This window comes from Mobula birostris, chromosome 7 (assembly GCF_030028105.1).
Source record: "Mobula birostris isolate sMobBir1 chromosome 7, sMobBir1.hap1, whole genome shotgun sequence".
Classification (NCBI taxonomy): domain Eukaryota; kingdom Metazoa; phylum Chordata; class Chondrichthyes; order Myliobatiformes; family Myliobatidae; genus Mobula; species Mobula birostris.
This window is the reverse complement of record NC_092376.1, coordinates 170,158,535-170,183,543: the sequence shown is the minus strand read 5'-3', so window position 1 is coordinate 170,183,543 and position 25,009 is coordinate 170,158,535. Positions and strand designations below refer to the sequence as shown.

Below are 25,009 nucleotides of genomic sequence, written 5' to 3'. Positions count from 1 at the left end.
AAGTGTATGGTTATGCACTTTGGCAGAAAAAATAAACAGGCAGACTATTATTTAAATGGGGAAAGAATTCAAAGTTCTGAGATGCAATGGGACTTGGGAGTCCTCGTACAGGATACCCTTAAAGTTAACCTCCAGGTTGAGTCAGTAGTGAAGAAGGCGAATGCAATGTTGGCATTCATTTCTAGAGGAATATAGTATAGGAGCAGGGATGTGACGTTGAGGCTCTATAAGGTGCTGGTGAGACCTCACTTGGAGTACTGTGGGCAGTTTTGGTCTCCTTATTTAAGAAAGGATGTTCTGACGTTGGGGAGGGTACAGAGAAGATTCACTAGAACAATTCCGGGAATGAGAGGGTTAACATATGAGGAACGTTTGTCCGCTCTTGGACTGTATTCCTTGGAGTTTAGAAGAATGAGGGGAGACCTCATAGAAACATTTCGAATGTTAAAAGGCATGGAGAGAGTGGATGTGGCAAAGTTGTTTCCCTTGATGGGGTGTCTAGTACGAGAGGGCATGACTTAAGGATTGAAGGGCGCCCTTTCAGAACAGAGATGCGAAGAAATTTTTTTAGTCAGAGGGTGGTGAATCTATGGAATTTGTTGCCATGGGCAGCAGTGGAGGCCAAGTCATTGGGTGTATTTAAGGCAGAGATTGATAGGTATCTGAGTAACCAGGGCATCAAAGGTTATGGTGAGAAGGCAGGGGAGTGGGACTAAATTGGAGAAAATGTATCAGCTCATGATAAAATGGTGGAGCAGACTTGATGGGCTGAATGGCCTACTTCTGCTCCTTTGTCTTATGGTCTTATGGTCACTAATTCCCAGTTCTCCCACCTGGTGATCTGTTTTAAGCCTTCCGCTATGGATTAATGGGAAATTACTGAACTGATGAAAATATGAAGAATTTACAAACTGCTCTAAGATTTGAGGCATAATTTTTTATTCATATGCTAAGATATATGTAGATCATCAAACTCCAAAACACTAAATTGATATTAAGTTACTGGAACAAAATTCCCTCAGATAAACTGAGCACAGTTGGTCAGTGTTTGGTTAACTATCTGTCTGCAGGGAAATGACAATCCTGCCTGGAGCAGTTCAGAGAGTCTGTGGGGAAGTGAACCACACATCATGTATCTGTTTCCACAGTTGAGGCCGACTCACAGAGCCCTGTAATGGGCAGTGACGTCACCCTGAGCTGTACCATCTCCAGGCTCCCAGATACTGTCAGTCTTCACTGGAAACCAACAGGCTCATCCCAGAGGAGCAACAACACTGATCAGATCCACCTGAATAATACCGTCTATCTGATGGTCCGACATGTTGGAACAGGAGATCCTAGTCTGTACACGTGGGAGGTGCAGGAAAATGGCTCCATTGTTCTCACTGGAGACACCAATGTTGGAGTGGATGACCGTAAGTCCAAAGTTAACTGACATTAGGTATGAAATAGTTGTTGATTATAAACTGTTCCACATATTACATAAGAACATAAGAAATAGGAGCAGAAGTAGGCCATCTGATCCATTGAGCGTGTTCTGCCATTCACGGCTGATCAGAACATGGACTCATCTCCACCCATCTGTCTTTTCCTCATCACTCTTAATTCCCCTACTATGCAAAAATGTATCCAATCTTGTCTTAAATATATTTACTGAGGTAGCTTCCACTGCTTCAGTGGGCAGAGAATTCCACAGATTCACTATGCTTTGGGAAAAACAGTTCCTCCTCATCTCCATCCTAAATTTACTCCTGTGAATCTTGAGGCTATGTCCCTTTCTTCTAGTCCCACCTACCAGTGGAAACAACTTTCCTATCCCTTTCATAATTTTTTGTTTCCATAAGATATCATCTCATACTTCTGAATTCCAGCAAATACAGTCCCAGGCAATTCAATCTCTCCTCATAGTCTAACCCTGTTATTTCTGGAATCAACCTGCTGAACCTCCTCTACACTGCCTCCCCAGCCACTGTACCATTCCTCAAGTAAGGAGACCCGAACCATAAGCGGTACTCCAGATGCGGCCTCACCAGTATCCAACACAGTTGTAGCATAACCTCTCTGCTCTTAAATTCAATCCCTCTAGCAATGAAGGCCAACATTCCATTTGCTTTCTTGATAGCCTGCTGCACTTGCAAACCAACCTTTTGTGATTCACGCACACGCACTCCCAAGTCCTTCTTCACAGCAGCATGTTGCAATCTTTTACCATTTAAATAATAATCTGCTCTTCCATTTTCCTTTCCAAAGTGGATGACCTTGCATTTCCCAATTTTGTACTCCATTTTCCAGATCCTTTCCCACTCAATTAATCTATCTTTATATCTCTCTGCAGACTCTTCGTATCCTCTGCACAATTTGCTTTTCCACTCAATTTAGTGTCATTAGCAAACACTACACTACACTCGGTCCCCTCTTCCAGATCGTTAACCTATATCATGAACAGTTGCTGGCCCAGTACCGACCCCTGTGGCACACCGCTCACCACAGATTCCAGAGAAACACACATGTATTGCAACACTCTGCTTCCTATTGGTTAACCAATTCTCTATCCATGCTATTACATCACCCCCAACTCTATGCATCCTTATCTTATGGATAAGTCTCTTATATGGCACCTTATCAAACGCCTTCTGGAAACCTAAGTAAATAACCTCCATCTGTTCCCCTCTATCCGCTGTGCTTGTTATATCCTCAAAGAACTCCAGTAAGTTTGTCAAACAGGGCCTGCCTTTGCTGAATCCATGCTGCGTCTGCTTGATGGATTCATTTCTTTCCAGATGCCTTGCTATTTCTTCTTTAATGATAGCTTCAGGTATTTTCCCAACTACAAATGTTAATCTAACTGGCCCTGTAGTTACCTGCATTTTGCCTACATCCTTTATTGAACAGTGGTGTCTGCAGGGACCTGCCCAGAGTCCAGAGAATTTTGGTAAGTTATCACCAAGACCTCAACTATAACCTCTGCCATTTTTTTCAGTACCCTGGGATACATCCCATCAGGACCAGGGGACTTGTCTATCTTTGGGTCCTCAAGTTTGCTCAGCACTACCTCCTTAGTGATTGTTATTGTATCAGGGTCCTCACCTCCCATCACATTGATATAATCTCTCTTTGGCATGGTAGACTTCTCCTCCACCATGAAAACTGACACAAAATAGTTATTCAAAGACTTGGCCATTTCCTCATTACCCAATATCAATTTCCTCTTCTTGTCCACCAAGGGACCTACATTCATTTTGGCCACCCTTTTCCACTTTATATAATTATAAAAATTTTAATATCTGTTTTTATATTTTCTGCTAGCTTATTTACATAATCTATCTTTCCTTTCTTTATTGCTCACTTAGTGATTCTTTGTTGCTTTTTAAAGTTTTCCCAATATTCCAGTTACCTACTATACTTGGCAACTTTGTGCACATGAGCTTTAAGTTTGATGCCTTTCTTTATTACTTTAGTTATCCATGGCTGGCTCTTCCCACTCTTATTTCACTTGCTTTTAACTGGAATATACGTTTGTTGAGCACTGTGAAAAATCTCTTTGATAGTCTTCCACTGTTCCTCAGCCATCTCACAACATAGCCTGGTTCCCAGAACTAACCTATCGAATTCTTCCCTCATCCCATTGTAGTCTCCTTTGTTTAGGCATAATATTGTCATGGTCCGGTCCGTGAAATCCGCATTCCGGTTCACGGTCCGGTCCATCGATCCTTATTCCAGGCTTTCTGGTTTTCCCTTCTGCTGTTGTGTGCCTTAATTGTGGCACATGATTCTCATTTTGGCTGGCTACATAAACAGTTCCTGGGTTCAGCTTCAGTGGCTGGGAGGGGACTTGGCGGTCGGCTGATGAGTGCTGAGCAGGAATTGGTTCTGGTCCGAGGGACAACCAAACAAACTGCTGGGGTGTTGTGGGGGACATTCTGTGGGAATATTGACTGACGGCCTGTATAGGTCCAGAACAATAGTCGTACATGGTTCCTTGAAAACTCTGATAGGATGGCAGGGAGGGAGAATGATGATGACAGCAATAGCACGGAGAGTGGGAAGAGGTTGGGAGAGGGACTAAGAACAGGAAGGTGAAGGGTTGGAATAGAAAGAAAGGAGGTGGGTCTAGTGTAGGTGGATCGGAAAGTGAGGGAAGAGAAGTTGAAGAGAAGGGCCCGAGGACAAAATTGCTAAATGTAGTAGTAAGATTTGAGGGGGAAGGGGGAGTAAAGAAAATTGATCCACTTAAGCTAACAAAAATCATCAGAGGGCAAGTAGGGGAAGTGAACCATGTGAGAATTTTAGGAGATGGAAACCTGCTGATAGGATGTAAAACCGAAGAGCAGATGGAGAAGGCAAAGAAGGTGACTACTGTTGGGAAAGTTAAAGTGTCCAGGGTTGTAAGAGTTGGAGCACAAAAGGTCAATGGTTGCAAGCAGGGAATATCCGGGGTTCCCCTCAGTGTTAATATGAAGGAGCTAGTGGAGAACTTGAGGGTGAGGAATAGTTCAGTGAAGTGTGTGAAAAGAATGACAAGGGGAGCACAGAAAAGGGAGACTGAAACCGTTCTGGTAGAATTTGAGGATAAGGTGCCTCCAAAGGAGTTATAATTTAGATTTTTAAGATACAGTGTAAGAGAATATATATCAAAACCTATGAGGTGTTTCAATTGCCAGGAGTTTGGGCATGTGGCCAAAGTGTGCAAAGGAAAGAGAAGATGTGCAAGGTGTGGTGGGAAACATGAATACGGAAAATGTGGAGAGGGAGTGAGACTAAAGTGCTGTAATTGTGGAGGTAACCATAGTGTAGCGTACTGGGGATGTGAAGTGTTGAGAAAAGAGGTGTAGGTGCAGCAGATAAGGGTGAAGGAAAAAGTCTCATATGCTGAGGCAGTCATGTTGGCAGGACAGAAGAAAATGAATGAGGGAGGATGTAGCAAAGAGCAAGCGGCAGCTAAAGAAAGGCAAGATAAGAAGAATGCATGGATAGAGAAGAAGAAATTGGTGACCTTTATAGCGGGAGTGGTAAACACAACTTATGAGTTCAAATCTAAAACTGGAAGGATTCAGATTATTGTGAAAGCTGCAGAGCACCATTTGGATATGATAGGATTAAAATGGGAAGAAGTAAACAATGAACTCAGGGTAGAGTCAAGTCAGGAGACAGTATGTGTGGGTTGATATTACTAAAAATTTTACTTCTTCAATGGACTGCAAGAAGCCTGATTGCTAATGGACAAGATTTCAAGCAGTTTATAGCTAGTAGGAGAGAAAAGCCAGATATTGTGTGTATCTCGGAGACCTGGTTAAAACTTAATTTGGATTTTGTTTTGTATGGTTATGTGGCAGTAAGGCAAGACAGGAGAGAGAGGGGAGGAGGAGGATGTGCAACTTATGTAAAGCAAGGTATTCCTTATAGAATACTAGGTATAGGAAGTGAACAAGAGTATGTGGTAGTAAAAGTTTGGGCTGTAAGGAAAGAGTTGGTGATTGTGAATTATTATAATCCATACCATAGAACCATAGAACCATAGAAACTACAGCACAGAAACAGGCCCTTTGGCCCTTCTTGGCTGTGCCGAACCATTTTCTGCCTAGTCCCACTGACCTGCACATGGACCATATCCCTCCATACACCTCCCATCCATGTATCTGCCCAATTTATTCTTAAATGTTAAAAATGAACCCGCATTTACCACCTCGTCTGGCAGCTCATTCCATACTCCCACCACTCTCTGTGTGAAGAAGCCCCCGCTAATGTTCCCTTTAAACTTTCCCCCCCTCACCCTTAACCCATGTCCTCTGGTTTTTTTCTCCCCTTGCCTCAGTGGAAAAAGCCTGCTTGCATTTGCTCTATCTATACCCATCATAATTTTATATACCTCTATCAAATCTCCCCTCATTCTTCTACGCTCCAGGGAATAAAGTCCTAACCTATTCAACCTTTCTCTGTAACTGAGTTTCTCAAGTCCTGGCAACATCCTTGTAAACCTTCTCTGCACTATTTCAACCTTATTTATATCCTTCCTGTAATTTGGTGACCAAAACTGAACACAATACTCCAGATTCGGCCTCACCAATGCCTTATACAACCTCATCATAACATTCCAGCTCTTATACTCAATACTTTGATTAATAAAGGCCAATGTACCAAAAGCTCTCTTTACGACCCTATCTACCTGTGACGACACTTTTAGGAAATTTTGTTTCTGTATTCCCAGATCCCTCTGTTCCACTGCACTCCTCAGTGCCTTGCCATTAACCCTGTATGTTCTACGTTGGTTTGTCCTTCCAACGTGCAATACCTCACACTTGTCAGTATTAAACTCCATCTGCCATTTTTTCAGCCCATTTTTCCAGCTGGTCCAAGTCCCTCTGCAGGCTCTGAAAACCTTCCTCACTGTCTACTACACCTCCAATCTTTGTATCATCAGCAAACTTGCTGATCCAATTTTCCACATTATCATCCAGATCATTGATATAGATGACAAATAACAATGGACCCAGCACCGATCCCTGTGGCACACCACTAGTCACAGGCCTCCACTCAGAGAAGCAATTCTCTACCACCACTCTCTGGCTTCTTCCATCGAGCCAATATCTAATCCAATTTTCCACCTCTCCATGTATACCTAGCGACTGAATTTTCCTAACTAACTTCCCATGCGGGATCTTGTCAAAGGCCTTACTGAAGTCCATGTAGACAATATCCACTGCCTTCCCTTCATCCACTTTCCTGGTAACCTCCTCAAAAAACTCCAACAGATTGGTCAAACATGACCTACCACGCACAAAGCCATGTTGACTCTCCCTAATAAACCCCTGTCTATCCAAATGCTTGTAGATTCTGTCTCTTAGTAGTCCCTCCAATAACTTACCTACTACTGACGTTAAACTCACCGGCTATAATTTCCCGGATAACTTTTTGATCCTTTTTTAAACAACGGAACAACATGAGCCACTCTCCAATCCTCCGGCACTTCACCCGTAGACAGCGACATTTTAAATATTTCTGCCAGGGCCCCCGCAATTTCAACACTAGTCTCCTTCAAGGTCCGAGGGAACACTCTGTCAGGTCCCGGGGATTTATCCACTTTAATTTTCTACAAGACAGCAAGCACCTCCTCCTTTTCAATCCATGCAAAAGACTAGAGTTAAACAAGCTTCATGAGATAGAAGGGCAGAATAGTAGTAACATTGTTTGGTGTGGTGATTTTGATGGACATAATGTATTATGGGGGAGTGACGGAACAGACATCAATGGTCAGGTAATAGAGGAGTTGCTAGATGAGAAGTATTTAGTGTGCCTAAATGATGGCAGTTGTACTAAAATTGATGTTAATACAGCTAAAGAGTCTGTGCTTGATTACATTAGTATCAAACTCCATTGCATCAGTGTGTGATTGGTTAGTGTACTAAGAATACAGGTGGGAAATGGATCCTTGAGAAAGCCAATTGGGAGAAATTTCTGGAAAAACGTGACAGATACCTTAGTCAGGTCAGGGATGGAATGGACATAGAAACACTTGACAGCATATTAAAACAAGGTATAATATCAGCTGCATTAGAATCCATTCCTAAAAGTAAAGGAAGAACAAAGAAGAGAGTAATACCATGGTGGGATGATAATTGTAAGGAAGCAGTGAGAAATAGAAATAAGGCATTTAAACTGGTTAAAAGAACTCATAACTTCCAACATATGATTCAGTACAAACAAGCTCAGGCAGTAGCAAGGAGGACAATAAGACATGCTAAAAGGATGCACTGGAGAAAGTATTGTGATTCAATCGGAAACACAACTCAGTAGGAGAGGTGTGGGGGATGATAAAAAGGATGGGAGGGGACAGGAGAGAGTGGAGGTACCCAGTTCTGGGTGATGGAAATATGACTGCAGTAACAAATAAGGAAACGGCAGAGTTGTTGGCAAACACTTTTGTTGTGGTACATAGTTCTGATAATTTGTCTGAGAAGGGGAAAAGAGGTAGAGAGAGAACAAAAGCTGAAAATATGGAGGCTTTATGTAGGAAAACTAACCTTGACGGTGTGTAAGATGTCCCTTACAGCCTGGGAGAATTAAGAAAGGCACTAGATAAATCAGGAAAGGCTGCGCCGGGTAAAGATGAAATATGTTATAGTATGATAAAACACCTGAGTGAAGGAAGTCTGCAGAAACTACTGCTTCTGCATAACGAAGTCTGAGATGAAGGGAGAATACCAGGGAGCTGGAAAGAGGCAATAATTATTCCAATAAGGAAACCTGGAAAAGATGCCAGCAGGCCAGGAAACTACAGGCCAATTGCCTTGATGTCACATGTATGTAAAACTGCAATGTATGATAAATGAGAGGTTAGTGTACTTCTTGGAAAGTAGAGGTATGGTGGCTACAGATCTAAGCGGGTTCAATAAAGGAAGGAATACTATGGATTCAGTGTTGTGTCTAGAGGATGAAATAAGAAAAGATCAACTAAATAAAGAGACAGTGGTTGCAGTTCTCTTATGTTGAGAAAGCTTATGATATGTTATGGAATGAGGGGCTCCTAATCAAGCTACTTTTAATGTGAATCGGGGTGGGGAGGCGATGTTCAATTGGGTTAAGGACTTCCTAAATGGGAGAACTATTCAGGTGAAGTTAGGATCAGAGCTATAAAGCGAGTATGTTGTAGAAAACGGGATGCCTCAGGGGAGTGTAGTGAGTCTAACTTTATTCTCCATTTTGATAAATGATATATTCGTAAATATTCCAACGGAAGTAGGGAGGTCATTGTTTGCAGATGACGGGGCTTTGTGGAAAAGAGGGAGAAATATTGAACATATAGTTATGAAAATGCAAGATGGAATTAATCAGGTTGAAGAATGGGGGACAAAGTAGGGTGTTAAATTTTCAGTGGAGAGGACAAAAGCCATGTTCTTTACAAAGAAAAAGGTCAGGGGACTTAATTTGAATCTGTATGGAAGTAACCGGGAGAGAGTTGAAAGTTTTCGGTTTTTGGGAGTGCACTTTGACTTGAGATTAACATGGAGAGAACATGTTAGATATGTAGTTACTAAAGGTAAAAATGTGGTAAATGTCATGAGGTATCTTGCTGGATTAGAATAGGTTCTGATTTTGCATCACTGAAGTATATTTATGTAGCATTAATAAGATCAAAATTAGACTATGGAAGTATTGTATATGGGTCAGCAGCAAAATGTGTGCTAGCAGAACTGGATATCGTGCAAGCTCAGCCCTAAGGGTGTGCTTGGGAGTGGTTAGAACTTCCCCAGTGTGTGCACTCCAAGTTGAAGCAAATGAAATGCCATTGAGGCTGCGGCGTAAACAGCTGGAGGCCAATTACTGGATTAATTTAAGGGGGCATGGTGATAGCCATCCTACAGAAAGGGTGTTGCAGACATGCTGGGAGAAGGAGAGGATGCAAAAAGAAAGTTTTGGCTGGACAGGAGAGCAAACAGCAAAAGATATGGGTGTATACAATAAAGAGTTTTGTCCAAGTGTAGTGTGGCCTGTCAGACCTTTCTGGTTATTAGAAAATCCCTCGGTAGATTTGGAATTGCTTAAGATTAAACACAGTAATAAGACGGCGGATATACCTAGTGAACATCATAGTTATAGGGAATGTAAATATAAAGGCATACAGATTTTTACAGATCCAGAATCAGGTGCAACAGGGTCTGCAATTGTTGTGCTAAGTTATCGAGTGGAAATTAGCAAGAGAACACCTGATTGCTTGAGTGTATATACAGTTGAAATGTTTGCCATATTGTTAGCACTAGAATGGAGTGAACAGGTTGATTGTAATAATATTGTGATATGTAGTGATTCTGTATCGGCCCTTACATGCATTAAGGTAGGTACAACTAGAGGTCACCAGGATCTGCTTTATGAAATCCTATTTGCAAAGTCAAGACTGGCTAGACAAGGCAAAATATCACCATCATGCGGGTTCCAGCACATTCGGGTATTATGGGAAATGAGACAGCAGATAGGCTGGCAAAAGCAGCAGTCAAAAAAGGATCTATAAAGGTGAATATTAAACTATCAAAATCAGAGGGGTAGAGCATAGTGTGGAGAAGGATAAATCAACAGTGGCATCAGCATTGGGATAGAGCAATAAAAGGAAGACATTTACATTCAATTCAGAACAGAGTAGATATGGGAAGAAGTAGGGGCGTAAAGCAAAAGGAGCAAGTAATTATAAGTAGACTGAGAACTGGGCACAACAACCTTAATGGCACTCTGGCCACATAAATAAGCATCCAACAGGTTTTTGCGATCTATGTCAGGAGACTGAAACAGTAGAGCAGATCCTTATTTCATGCAGGAAATTTGCACAGGAAAGACAACAAATGTTACAACGATTACGGAAAATAGGACTGGTAGAGAATAGTGTTAAAGGTTTATTGGAATGTGGGGAGAGCGATTAGGGGAGGAAATGGTTGTTTAGTTTTTTAAGGGCAACGAGACTGGAAAGACGGCTTTAAAGTGAATGGACAATGAGGGACAATAAATCCTGAAGATGGCAGTAATGCAACAGTGTGGATGCCAACTGCCGTAAAAACTCAAGGAAGGAGAAGAAGAAGCTTCAGTGGCTGGACTGCCCCCTTCCCTTCACCTTCCTCCTGAAGCCTCACCTGCTACCTTCGCCTGATGCCTCGCCTGCTACCTTCGCCCGATGCCTCGCCTGCTACCTTCGCCTGATGCCCTGCCTGCCACCTTCGCCTGATGCCCTGCCTGCTACCTTCACCTGAAGCCTTTGCCTGAAGCCTTGCCTGCTACCTTGCTTGTGTCTATGCCTCCGCTAGGTAGGTCTGGCCGTTTGCCGCTACCTTGTCTGTGTTCTGTGTATGAGTCCCGGCCCTACGTCCTGTTCCCAAGGAGGGGTCCCGGCTCTGTGTTCCATGTTCCTGTCTCTCAAGACCAGGGCTCTGTGTTCTGTGTTCCTGTCTCCCAAGACCAAGGTTCTGTGTTCTGCGTTCCTGCCTCCCAAGACCAAGGCTCTGTGTTCTGCTCTCCTGTCTCCCAAGACCAATGCTCTGTGCTCTGCGTCCCTGTCTCCCAAGACCATGTCAAGGCTTTAGGGTCTCGTCCTGTTCTTGTGCCTCGCTCAGCCCAGGAGTTCCTCATCTAGTCTAAGTCACATCCAAGAACCTCGTCTAGTCCAAGCAAAGGCTATGTATTCTTGTCCTGTGCAGGAGTTCCACGTCCAGTCCTGTAGCCTAGCCATGTCCAGTCCTGTAGCATGTCTTGTCCTCGCCTAGGTCTGGGGTCCGAGCCCGAGTCAAGACCTAGGTTCCAGGTGCCTGCTCGGTCTCTGGCTCGGAGTTCTTGTTCAGGTTCGAAGTTCCTTGTTCCTCGTCCAGGTCCCGCTTTCCTAGTCTAGTCCTAGCCCAGGCCCTGTATCCTAGCCTCATCCAGGCCGGTGCCTTGTCCAGCGTCATTTCTTCCCCACTTCCCTTGCTTGTTTAACACACCTAGTCTTGTTCCTAGTACTTCAGTGTCTGTGTCTTGCATTTGAGTCCGCCGTCAAAACCAGCCAGCATATGAAAAATACACTGGTTTTAGATCGAACTATTGCACCCTCCATTTGTATGAGGAACTTGATCATACTGTGATCACTCTTTTCAAGAGGATCCCTCACTACAAGATTGCTAATTTTACCCGTCTCATTGCACAGGACCAGATCCAAGATAGCATGTTCCCTTGTAGGATCAGTAACATGGCTGCTCAAGGAAGCTTTCATGTATGAATTCTATGAAGTCCTCCTCAACACTGCCTTGACTAACTTGATTCACTCAATCTATGTGCAAGTTAAACTCCCTCTGGATAACTGTTGTTCCATTCTTATATGCCTCAGATATTTCTCTGTTTATTGCCTGTGCCTCTGTAATGTTATTATTATTGGCCTATAGACAACTCCCACCAGTGATTTTTTTCCCTTAACTATTCCTAATCTCTACCCAGATGGATTCAGCATTCTGCTCCTTAGATCTTATATCGCCCTGATTTCATCTTTAATTAAGAGCACTTCCCCGACTCCCTTACCTTCCTGCCCATCCTTCCATGTTACCTGATATCCTTGGGTATTTAATTCCCAATCCTCTCCACCCCACAACCACATTTCTGCAATGGCCACTAAATTATATGTGTTTGTATTGATTTGTGCCACAAGTTCACTGAACTTTTATGAAGACTACAGCCATTCAGATATAGTGCCCTTCCACTCATTGTGCCTTTAAAATCTAGTAACCTTTGTCTCTTATGCACTTGACTTTTCTGCACTGCACCCTTACTTCTCTCTCTTTTTTAATTTTTGTTTTTACTTTAACTTTATCCACACTTTTTTCTTTTACTTTAGCCATGCTTCTCCAATTTGTTGAACCCCGCCCCCCCGATATTTTGTTTAAAGCCCTAGTTACAATCCTAGTCATGCAATTTCCCAGGATCCAGGTCCCACCACGATTCAGGTGGAGCCCATCCCAGTGGAACAGCTCCCTCCTGCCCCAATATTGGTGCCAATTTCCCATAAATTCAAACCCACTTCTCCCACACCAATCCTTGAGCCATACATTTAACTCTCTAATCTTCTTAACCCTATACCAATTTGCATGTGGCTGAGGTAGTAATCCAGAGATTAGCACATTTTTTTCTGCTATTTAATTTAGTCCCTAGCTGTCAAATATCCTCAGCAAAACCTCTTTCCTCGTTCTACCTATTCTGTTGATACCCACATGGACCACAACAACTGAATTTTTCCCCTCCCACTGAAAATTCCTCTGCAGTTCAGATAAGATGTCCTGAACCTGGGCACCAGGCAGCAACACAGTGAGCACTCACTCCACTGTGGCCTTTCATTGCAGGGTGTGGTCATTGCCCTTACCCTGGGACACTGTGTAAGTATACACTTAGGGTCCACTTTATTAGGTACACCAGTTCACCTGCAAAATACTACAAAAGCATGCAGACATGGTCAAGAAGTTCATTTGTTGTTCAGACCAAACATTAGAATGGAGAAGAAATGTGATCTAAGTAACTTTGTCTGCAGAATTATTATTGGTGTCAGATAGGGTGCTTTGAGTATTTCAGAAACTGCTGCTCTCCTGAGATTTTCTCAGACAACTCTAGGGTTTGTAGAGAATGGTGCAAAAAAAACAACCAAAAAAAACATTCAATTAGTGGTAGTTCTATGGTTGAAAATGCCTTGTTAATGAGAGAGGTCAGAGGAGAATGGCCAGACTGGTTCAAGCTGAGAGTAAGGCACAGTAACTCAGAGAGATGAGTGTTACAAGAGAAGTGTGCAGAAGAGCATCTCTGAACACAAAGCACATTGAAACTTGAAGTGGAAAGGCTACAGCAGCAGAAGACCATGAACATACACTCAGTGGCCTCTTTATTATTTACAGGAGTTACTGGATAAAGTGGCCATTATGTGTAAAGTGGTGACACTGTGATTGATGGAGCCACCCATCAATCATTTCAATTCCCCTGTAGGAGTCAAAGTGAATAAAACCCATCCATGGATGTCAGCAAATAGTCTTCTAGTCTGTAATGAAACAAAGAACTGCAAACTAATTAAAAGTATAGATACAGGTATAACACAGTTCAGCTGTTAGCTGTGTTGAGACTCCCTCAGCTCATTTATTATCTCCAGTTCAACAGTGTCTCTTTGCTGACTCTGTGTTTGGGGAAGATCGGAATCTCAGTTGGCACCTGGTGCATTCCAGCTCCACATCCACTTTCCTGTCTCAGCCATTCTAGGAGCGGGTATTTATCCCAGTAGAAACCTGAAACATCCATATCTCTGCATCTGTGATAACCTAGTTCTTTGTTACCCGTCCCTGTCTTGCAGATTTACACAATAAGTACACTGTTTATCGGTCAGACATAGATCACAGTGAACTCAAGCTGATTTGTGAAACTTGTTCTGAGCTTTATGAAACCAGATGGACTTGGAAGTCACATTTCCAGAACCGGGAGATGGAAATAGCTACTGCCTACAGGTCTCAGCCTATCAATGTCAGTGGGAGGAGCTACTTCGAGAACCGACTGAGAACTACAGGGGAAAGTCTGAATGACACGAATTTCAGATTGAGGATTGTTCCTGTGCAGTTTGAAGATGCCGGAGTTTACACATGTTCTCTGAGATCATATCAATACGTGACCATTGAATTAATCACAGTTAGAGGTAAGAGACAGAATGCTTTCAAAGATAAGTCACTGGGAGGAAGTTTGCCGTTTGTGTACATACTGCAACTTCAGCATGTTTCCACATTTACTTCCGAGTTTAAAATGTTCCTTTTTACTCAAAACATCCGATAAAACTTATTTGCATTTTGTTGAACACTAAAACTGCCTTAAACTAGCATAATTGGCAACGACTTTGAAATATTCTGTTCACTTGTTTTGCTGTTAAACATCTTTTTCTTTATTTTTGAGAGACGGTGTGATTAAAGTTGTTTCCCATCGCTACAAATGAGACAGCAGCAAAAATCAATATTTCTTCATTACTTTTATAAAAATTCATTCACATCCTCTAAGGTCATGCCCAGAGTACAAAAAAATTTAAATGAGTAATGCAAAAAGAGAGGTAGCGTTCGAGGCTTCAATGTTCCCACCCCAATACCAGATGCTGATGCAGCCATATGACTTAGCATTTTCACAATGAAGATTCATAGAAACATAGAAAACCTACAGCACAATACAGGCCCTTCGGCCCACAAGGTTGTGTCAAACATGTCCTTACCTTAGAACTACCTAGGCTTACCCATAGCCATCTATTTTTCTAAGCTCCATGTATTCATCCAGGAGTCTCTTAGAAGACCCTATCATTTTCGCCTCCACCACTGCCGCTGGCAGCCCATTCCATGCACTCACCACTCTCTGCATAAAAAAAAACTTACCCCTGACATCTCCTCTGTACCTACCTCCAAGCACCTTAAAACTATGCTCTCTCATGTTAGCCATCTCAGCCCTGGAAAAAGCCTCTGACTATCCAGATGATCAATGTCTCTCATTCTCTTGTACACCGCTATTAGGTCATCTCTCATCCTCTGTTGCTCCAAAGAGAAAAGGTCGAGTTCACTCAATCTATTCTCATAAGCAACGCTCCCCAATCCAGGCAACATCTTTGTAAATCTCCTCTGCACCCTTTCTATGGTTTCCACATCCTTCCTGTAGTGAGGCGACCAGAATTGAGCACAGTACTCCAAGTGGGGTCTGACAGGGTCCAATATAGCAGTAACATTACCTCTCAGCTCTTAAACTCAATCCCATGATCGATGAAGGCCAGTGCACCATATGCCTTCTTAACCATAGAGTCAACCTGCGTAGCAGCTTTGAGTATCCTATGGACCCGAACCCCAAGATCCTTCTGATCCTCCACACTGCCAAGAGTCTTGCTATTAATACTATAATCTGCCATCATATTTAACCTACCAAAATGAACCACCTCATACTTATCTGGGTTGAACTCCATCTGTCACTTCTCAGCCCAGTTTTGCATCCTATCAATGTCCCTCTGTAACTGCTGACAGCCCTCCACACTATCCACATCATTCATCTTAGTAGAGGGGGTATGCAATGGCCAGGGCCATTGTGTTCAGAGGTTGTACATTGTGTTCAAAACTGTTGTAAAAGACTACGGAAGCTCAATTTATGCAGTAGCATTTTACACATAGTGCCAATGATCACTTGGATTAGCTTTTCAGTCAGCAGAGAAAAGCAACACAGTTGATTCAAAACTTTGGCCGTTGTTTAAAATCTCAGTGATTCGTTGTTTCCACAGTCACAGTTGAACCACCTGATGCAGTGACTGAGGGAGACACCGTTACCCTGACCTGCTCTGTGTCTGAGGTCAGTGAATCAATGAGACTGGTTTGGATCAACAGCGATGGTGAAATTGTGGATGAGAAAATATTCATGGAACGGAAGAATGAAGGTGACTCTTTGCAGCTGATTATTCCAACAGACGATAAAGTCCAAGGAAAATGGATGTGTGCTGTGTTTCATCAAAACAGACCCAAGATTTTTATTCCATATTATCTTCAGGTGAACAGTAAGTGACTTAGCTTTGAATCTCTGAGATCTCTTTCTTTCAAATTATAGATATTTCTGTTTTTTCTCAGGGCCTATCACATGCTTATAATGTTAGTCCCATGTTAGGTAGACCAGGTTCTAGATGGGATCACTGTTGGATGGTTGACTATTGAGCAAAGCTGTCCTGGTACAGAGAAAGCAATCATGAATTTCGTCACCAATGTCTGTCCTTTCTGAGAGGTGACCTCTGAGATATGACAAGTGATCCGTGTTTCTTAGGGTATCACTGTGAACCTTTATCATTAGTGGACAGTTTTATACAGTGAAGTAGGTAATGGAGGATCTTTGTTTTGTTGTTGGAGAGGACCATCCTTTCAAAAGATAACGCCAAGGCAACCTCAGCAAAATCCTCCTCAAAGATTAGCTTTATTTGTGACAAATACATCCAAATATGGGTCACTGGTGAACTCAAATGCAGGAATCCCAGAGACTTCAGTAATTCAAACAAAACAATTGAATTGAATTGACTATTTCTTACATCCTTGACAAACATGAGGAATAAAATTCTTTACGTTACATCTTCATCTAAATGTGCAATGATAGTAATTTATAATAATTTATAATAAATAGAAGAGTCAATGTACACTCAAACCAGCGTGAGTTTATCAGTCTGATAGCCTGGTGGAAGAAGCTGTCCCGGAGCCTGTTGGTCCTGGCTTTTATGCTGCGGTACCGCTTCCCGGATGGTAGCAGTTGGAATGGATTGTGGTTGGGATGGCTTGGGTCCCCAATAATCCTACGGGACCTTTTTACACGTCTATCCTTGTAAATATTCTGAATCATGGCAAGTTCACAACCACAGATGCGCTAGGCTGTCCACTCCACTCTCTGCAGAGTCCTGCGATTAAGAGAGGTATAGTTCTCATACCAGACAGTGATGCAGCCAGTCAGGATACTCTCAGTTGTGCCCCTGTAGAAAGTTCTTAGGATATGGGTGCCCATTCCAAACTTCTTCAACTGTCTGAGGTGAAAGAGGTGCTGTTGTGCCTTTTTCAGCACACACCGGTATGTACAGACCACGTGAGGTCCACGGTGATGTGGACGCCGAGGAACTTGAAGCTGTTTACACTCTCAACCCCACATCCACTGATGTCAATAGGGGTTAGGCTGTCTCCATTCCTCCTGTAATCCACAACCAGCTCCTTTGTTTTTGCGAAATTGAGGGAGAGGTTGTTTCCTTGACACCACTGTGTCAGGGAGATTACTTCTTCCCTGTAGGCCACATTGTTATTGCTTTGTTACAGAAGATTTATTAACCAGCAAAACTACCAAGAACAAGCAAACGATACAGCATCTTGAAGAACCGAAATATCTCAAAATACACAAGGAACTTGGTCAGAGTTTCATCAGACCATGATCCTCAGCAACATAGCAAAGAGGGAGTGGCATCTTGAATTCCTACCTGCCCCAACAAAATACACACTGGGGCAGGTGGGAATTCAGGATCAGACAGTCCTGGTTTCCAGATGAAGCAATAACCCCCGAAAGTAACAACTACAATAATAGACATTGAAAATCCCATGCTAATTACTCAACTACATGTGCTAAGATGTTCTTTAAAGACAGGAGACTTGATGTCAGTCACAGTGATGGGTGTGTGCAGAGAATAGAAAAATATATTTTCATCAGCACTGCAATGGTTTAGTGAATTTCAGCTGCATGGACATCAGTAGACGGTAGTTAAATGCACAGCAGAGTTTTAGTATTTGAAAATCAGAACTTCTAGATGCAGGAAGTCTAAAGGAAAGACCAAAATATTGGAACCACTAAGCAGGTCTGAGAGTATCTGTGGAAATACCCCTCCTTCAAATGTGATGGAGGTTTATTCAAAGCCCCTTCCTTGGAATCAGATAGAGGTTTATTCAAAGACCTTTCCTTGGAACCTGACAGGGTTTTTTTCCCCCACAGCCCCTTCCTTGGAATCTGACAGGCGTTTTTCCAAAGACCATTCCTTGAAATCTGATGGAGGATTTTCAACCTGAAACATTAATTTTCCCAGTTCTCTTTCCACAGAAGCTGCCTAACCTGCTGAGTGTATCTCACATTTACAGCTCCCATTTAAGGGGATAGAAGTTCTGGGGCAACAACCACTACACTGTGGCAATTCCTATTCCAGTAGAAACCCAGACTATGATGGGCATTCTTCTGTTGAACATTGGGAAGCCTCACCCATGAACTGAATCTTTATGAGTGGCACATTTCCACAGGTTCTCCTGCCAGAAAGAGATGCCTGTGTCACACTGGGGGTGTTGGAAAAGGACCCAAATGCAAGACACAGACACTGAAGTACAAGGAACAGGACTTGACTAGAGTAGGGACGTGACAGGATACAGACAAGGAGCAGGGACAGGAATACAGACTTGGGCTAGGACATGGACAAGACAGGGAACCCGGACAATGAACTATGTACTAGGAGCCTGGGCTTGGGCTCCGAGCCAGAGACTGGACACAAACCCAGAACCTGGGTCTTGCCTCAGGCTCGGGCCCCAGAACCAGGCAAGGACAGGATGTGGCTGGGGTATTGAGGCTTGAGCTTGGAGACAGGCTGGGGTCTTGAGGCTCCAAGTAGCAGTTACGGCCAGCAATCTCGGCTGGCTACGGAAACAGCCAGATCCCTACCTAGCTCGGAGTGGCTGACGGCCACTCAGCTGGCCCGGGAAACAGCCGAATCCATACCGCAAAGACAGCTCCAACTACCGACAGCAAGGCTATGAAGCGATGGTTTTCCAACGCGGCGTAAAGATGGCAAGTGGCTGCTCTAGACTTCCACCGGCAGGTTGATCCCAGAGGATCTTGACAAGACAAACAAGCAGCCCACACTCAACCCCATGTCTACTTATATTCCAAGCCACAAGATGGGAATCAGGTGCCTATGATTAAGTCAACCAAAACAAGGGACAGCTGGAAGACCTGGAGTCCTGAGTCCACGGACCGGACCGTGAACCGGAGTGCAGAATTCACGGACTGGACCACGACAACTGGATTGATATCGGGACCTAAATCCCACTGTGATTCATTTCTTGCCTCTCACTGGTGGTTACTGAGGACAGGTGTAGTTCTTCAACATTCAGGTCAGTTAGCCTTGAATAGAAATTAAACCTGGAACCTGTGATCTAAATTAGTCAATGTTATTTCTCAGTCATTTAGATGGCTTTTGAATAATGCCAACATAATAACTTAGAAATTTGTGCTTATTGTTTTGGCAGAGGTTTCTAGTTTTAGACACACCACTGTTGTAATTACTGCTGGACTGGCCCTTCTCCTCATCATTATCCTGGTGATGGTGCTGTGTCTAAGAAGGCGCAAGGTTACAGGTAAGGTACCTGAAGAAATGGGGAACATGATTCCAAAAACAAAGAATGGCAATTTTATCCTTTCTACACAGAGAAATAATATTAAACTGGAGTTTGGGTTGAACTGAATGACCTTCAAACATAAGGAAATAAGTCAGATATTAATGTATCATCAAGCCTGCATCTGATGACTACAAATCTCTGCATTTTTTCACACTTGCAAAGATTTGTGCTCATGGGCAGCTGAAGTGCATTTTGCTGAATGCATAGAACTATGACCAGCGACCAATCCAGACATCAGTAGTTTGAGAGGAGGGGATTTCACTTAGATCCACTGCCCGAGTAAAAAATGGCAGCAGCAGAATGCGGCAGCATAATTGAACTCCAACCAGTGATCAATCGTCGTTTGTGATTGATTAGGAAGAGCAAGTTAAAGGAAGGCAAGGGGATGTGCAGTGGCCATTTTCTGAGTGGACAGAGTCAGAGTGGTGATCTTGAGGCTTTTGATCTTGGAGGCTTCAACGAGGAGAGTCTTCAGTCAAACAAAGCAAAGAAAAGAAAAGCTCTCGGCTAAGTTTTATTTTCCTTTCCTTTTTTGGAGTTGCTTGGATAGGACAGTAGAGATGCCAGGCAAGATAGTTGAGTACTCCTCTTGTGGGATGTGGGAAGATAGGGAGAATTCCAGTGTCCCTGATGACTACAACTATAAGAAGTGCATCCAGGTGCAGGTTCTAGTAATCCACATTGTGGAGTTGGAGCTGGAACTGGATGAACACCAGATCATTCAGGAGGCTGAAGGGGTGATAGATAGGAATATTGAAAGTTAGTTACACACAAGGTGCAGGACACAGGAAACTGGGTAGCAGTCAAGAAGAGAAAGGGGTTAAGGAGCCAGTGCAGAGTACCCCTGTGGCCATACCCCTCAACAACAGTTGTATCTTCTTGGATACTGTTGGGGGAATTAACCGATCAGGGGAAAGTCACAGTGGTCTGGTATCTGGTGCTGAGTCTACTTCGGTGACTCAGAAGGAAAGGGGAGAGAAGAGGCATACTGTGATGATAAGGGAGTTATTACTTAGGGGAACAGACAGGATGAGATTCTGTGGGTGAGAATGAGATTGCCTGATGATATGTTCCCTTCTGGGGCCAGGGCCCAGGACATCTCAGATTGAGTCCTCAGAATTCTTAAGTGGGAGGATGAACAGACAGAAATCGTGGTCCATGGAGGTACCAATAACATGGGTAAGAAGAGTGACGGTTCTGCTAATGCCCCACCTCCCCCTCGTACCCCATCCGTTATTTATCTATATACACACATTCTTTCTCTCTCTCTCCTTTTTCTCCCTCTGTCCCTCTCACTATACCCCTTGCCCATCCTCTGGGTTCTTCCCCCCGTCCCCCTTTTCTTTCTCCCTGGGCATCCTCTCCCATGATCCTCTCATATCCCTTTTGTCAATCAACTGTCCAGCTCTTGGCTCCATCTGTCCCCCTCCTGTCTTCTCCTATCATTTTGGATCTCCCCCTCCCCCTCCCACTTTCAAATCTCTTACTAGCTCTTCTTTCAGTCCTGATGAAAGGGCTCAGCCCGAAACGTCGACTGTACCTCTTCCTAGAGATGCTGCCTGGCCTGCTGCGTTCACCAGCAACTTTGATGTGTGTTGCTTGAATTTCCAGTATCTGCAGAATTCCTCGTGTTTGCGTTTTTAAATATGACACTGAATCTGTTATTAGGGAATGAGACAGAGCAGGTGACAGAGATTGTGCAGGGGGCAACTGCATCCAGTGACCACAATGCCATTAGATTCAAAGTAAATATGCAATGAGAAAGGTCTGACCCACAGGTTGAGATTCTAATTTGTAGAAAGGCCAATTTTAATGGAATCAGAAATGATCTGCCAAGTGTGGATTAGGACAGGCTGTTTTCTGGGAAAGGTGTAAATGAAATGTTGAGAGTAAGAAGCTTGTGTGTGCCTGTCAGAATAAAAGGTAAAGATAACAAGTGTAGGGAACCTCTGTTTTCAAGAGTTATCAAGGCACTGGTTAAGAGAGAAAAAAGAGGCACATAGCATATATAGGCAAATAGAAACAAAGGAGGTGCTTATGGAGTACACAAAATGCAAAATAACACTTCAGAAAGAAATCAGAAAGGCTGAAAGAAAATATGAATTTTCTTCAGCAGACAAGGTGAATTAGAATCCTGAATGATTCCACAAGTATGTTAAGAACATATGGATTTCAAGGGCAAAACTCTACCTCTGGAAGATCAGAATGTTAATCCATGCGTGGAGTCAAAACAGATGGAGGAGATCTTAATTGCATACTTTGCATCTGTATTTACTCAGGAGATAGATACAGAGTCTATAGAATTGAGGCAAAGTGGCATCAACTTCATGGACCCTGTAAAGATTACAAAGGAGGAGGAGAATTTTTCTGTGCTGAGGCGTATTAGGGTGGATAAATCCCCAGTACCTGACAAGGTGTTCACTCAGATCCTACAGGAGGCAAATGCAGAAATTGCTAGGGCTCCAGCTGAGATATTTAAACCATTCTTAGTGACAGGAGAGTTACCAGATGATTGGAGAATAACCAGTGTTGTTGCACTATTGAAAAAGGGCTCCAAACAGAAACTAGGAAATTATCCACTAGGAGTCTGTCACTATTTCTGTATATATCTATATAAAATATAATATATATATATAGGCATCTGTTAGTCTCGCGAGACCATGGATTTGCGCCTTGGAAGGTTTCCAGGTCGCAGGCCTGGGCAAGATTGTATGGAAGACTGGCAGTTGCCCATGTTGCAAGTCTCCACTCTCCTCGCCACCGATGTTGTCCAAGGGAAGGGCAAGGGCCGATACAGCTTGGCACCGGTGTCGTCGCAGAGCAATGTGTGGTTGAGTGCCTTGCTCAAGGACACAACAGGTTGCCTCACCTGCGGCTCGAACTAGCAACCTTCAGATCACTAGACCAACGCCTTAACCACTTGGCCGCATGCCAGTATAAGTATTTGGATAGAAATGGGTTGATTGAGGATAGTCAGCATGGCTTCGTACGTGATAGGTCATGCCTAACCGTTCTTATAGATGTGGCCCTCTCTGGGCTTGTATGCAGACTTTGCTCATTAGCCAGCTCTGCTAACAGCCATATGACTCAATGGTGAGAAGGCCACATTTCATAAACAATGTACGTCTATGGCTGGTATGACTTGGGGATCAACCTAACAGGAATGTCATGATGTTCCAACTAAAGAAACCTCGATTTGAGCAAACTCTGTGTAAAGAATTATATAAAGAATTCTATAAAGAATTATCAGTCAGCAAGAAATAACAGATTGCACACAACATAAGATTATAAAGATAGCATATTTACTAATTTCAGCTTTATCAAACAGTTATTAACAAAAGAAAAGCGGAAAAAAGAACGCATCACAGTTAAAATAGGCTAAATTCTGCACGTGGTCTTGGAGCTCCTATCATCCAAAAGCTGGGAATAACCAATTCTTATGGTACTGAATTTTCATCAGCAATCACTGGTAAAGCTTCCCATCTTGGACTCCTTTGTTTCATGAATCATTCCTTACAATCACGTCTTCCTGTCAGATTGAATCTTACTGCAGTCTCTCCTGATCTCTCTTCCCTGCATCTCCCACCAAAAAGACCACAAAACCCACTAGTGCCCATCACAAACCTTTCTCTGCCCAGCTCTCTCTGAAACCTTCTCCCAATTCCATCATCCTAATTGTCTGACACAACATTTGAAAATTGAACCTCATAGCCCCTTATCTTTAGCCGAAACCCAAACATTCTACCAGCAGGGCTCACTGCTTTTACAGAAAGCTACTTTATGAAATACGACACAGTGTTACGTTCTCCCCAACCAAAAGCAGTCATGTCCTCATGACTTTGAACCTGATCAAACCATTATTAAGAACACTCTATTCAAATAATTTTTTTGGTTTCAGGGTTCCCAACCCATTTATTATTTGCAGTTACATAACTCACTATGGGGATAGCCATCACCTTCTGTTTCCCTGGTGCATCATATGCCAGACTATCTGAAGGTTTCCCGACACTCTGAGACCTTCTTATCTCAGCTTCAGCTTCTTAAGCCTCAGGCGCTCTTTGTGACCTTTCCTATCTACTTGGGAATGTACACCCTGTCGTTTATTTGTGGCTTCCAGGAACTCAGGTCTTGCCGTTACGTGACTGAGCTCACTCCACTCCTAATTACATCAGAGCCCAGCTTCCCTTCATTGTCTAGTATTAGGTCTGCCTGTCCACTGCTAGTCCTCCCACTACATCTCAGTCAGGGTTGGGAGATTCAAGAATCGCTTCATTAATTCTTGGGGAGTTTGCGTAAGGTAACTTGTACCACAACCCTATTTCCTTGTCCTCTGAGTCTGTACAGCATTCAGCGGTTGGTTCCTTTTCAGGTCTTTTTGCTGATTGCCTTTTTGTTTTCCTCCTTCTGTGCAGAGTTCTCCTGCTAGGTGTAGGTTCCATGTCAGGCTCTGGGTCAACACATACCTCCTCCCCTCGGGGTAAAAAGTGAACTCAATAGAGAATTTTGACAGGGCCATTCTCATCTTCCGGCTTCACCTGGAAAATGGGCACATCTAGCATCTGGCTCTCCACTATGTAAGACATAGACTCACAGCGATCAAGTAACTTATGTTCCAAATTTCTTATTAAAACTCTGTGTCCAGGCATCAGTTGAGAGAAGCTAAACTTTTGATCATATCTTCTCTTGTTTCCTTGATTTTACTTGGTAGCCGAAACTGTGGCTAGCTCATAAGCTTTTTCATGTCAAACACATACTAGAGATATCTCTTCTGAGGTAAATCTTCACTGCCGGCCCCATCACAGAAATCTACAGGCAATCTCGCTTTGCACCTGACCATCAAATAGTATGGTGAGTGTCTAGCAGCTTCATTCTGTGTACAATTGTAGCAGTGTACCACATGCACAATATGCTGACTTCACTTGTTCTTTTTGCTGATATCTAGGGTTCCAAGCACTTCTAACAATGTCCAGTTGAACCTTTCAGGCTGATGATCACCCAGAAGGTAATCGGGTGTGGTCCTTGACTTCTCAACTCCAAGCAAGCTCAGTAACTCATGTATGAGCTGATTATCAAAATCTTTTTCCCTGTTAACTGTGTATACTTCTTGGGAGGCCTTGCTGAGCAAAATACTTTTCCCATAACACGTTGTCAACTGTGGATGGTCCCTGATCCTTAGTGGGAAAGGCTTGAGCATATCTGGTGTAGTGATCAGTGATGACAAAGACATTCACAGTGTTGATGGATTCAGGCTCTATGGAAGGAAAATCCATACACACTAGATCAAGAGCATCTGCAATCTAAGCAGATAATGGAGCAACTCTCATATCCAGTGTCTTCCTCCAAATATATGGGATGGATGACTTACAGTACTCTTCAACATCAGCCTTCATTCAGAGCCAGTAGAACTGATCTTGGACCAATAAGTAGGTCTTGTCAAACTCCAAATAGCCTGCATCATCATGAAGTGACTCCAACGCAATTCACCATTAATTCTTAGTCAAAACCATCTGGGAACACCGAGGCATGTCTAGAGGAGACATCACCCTGTATAAAACTTGGTTCCTCAACTCCAATTCTCT

The 25,009-nt window shown here is 43.2% G+C and overlaps 1 protein-coding gene across 1 annotated transcript in view; it reads left to right on the top strand.

Moving 5' to 3' along the window:
* The window catches only part of LOC140200569 (uncharacterized), a 556,670-nt gene that overhangs the window by 513,043 nt on the left and 18,618 nt on the right, over positions 1-25,009 (top strand). Inside the window, exons 8-11 of the mRNA XM_072264083.1 lie at positions 1,149-1,415; positions 13,829-14,164; positions 15,764-16,033; positions 19,281-19,388. Of these exons, the coding sequence (XP_072120184.1) occupies positions 1,149-1,415; positions 13,829-14,164; positions 15,764-16,033; positions 19,281-19,388 (981 nt within the window). The remainder of the gene's footprint in view (positions 1-1,148; positions 1,416-13,828; positions 14,165-15,763; positions 16,034-19,280; positions 19,389-25,009) is intronic.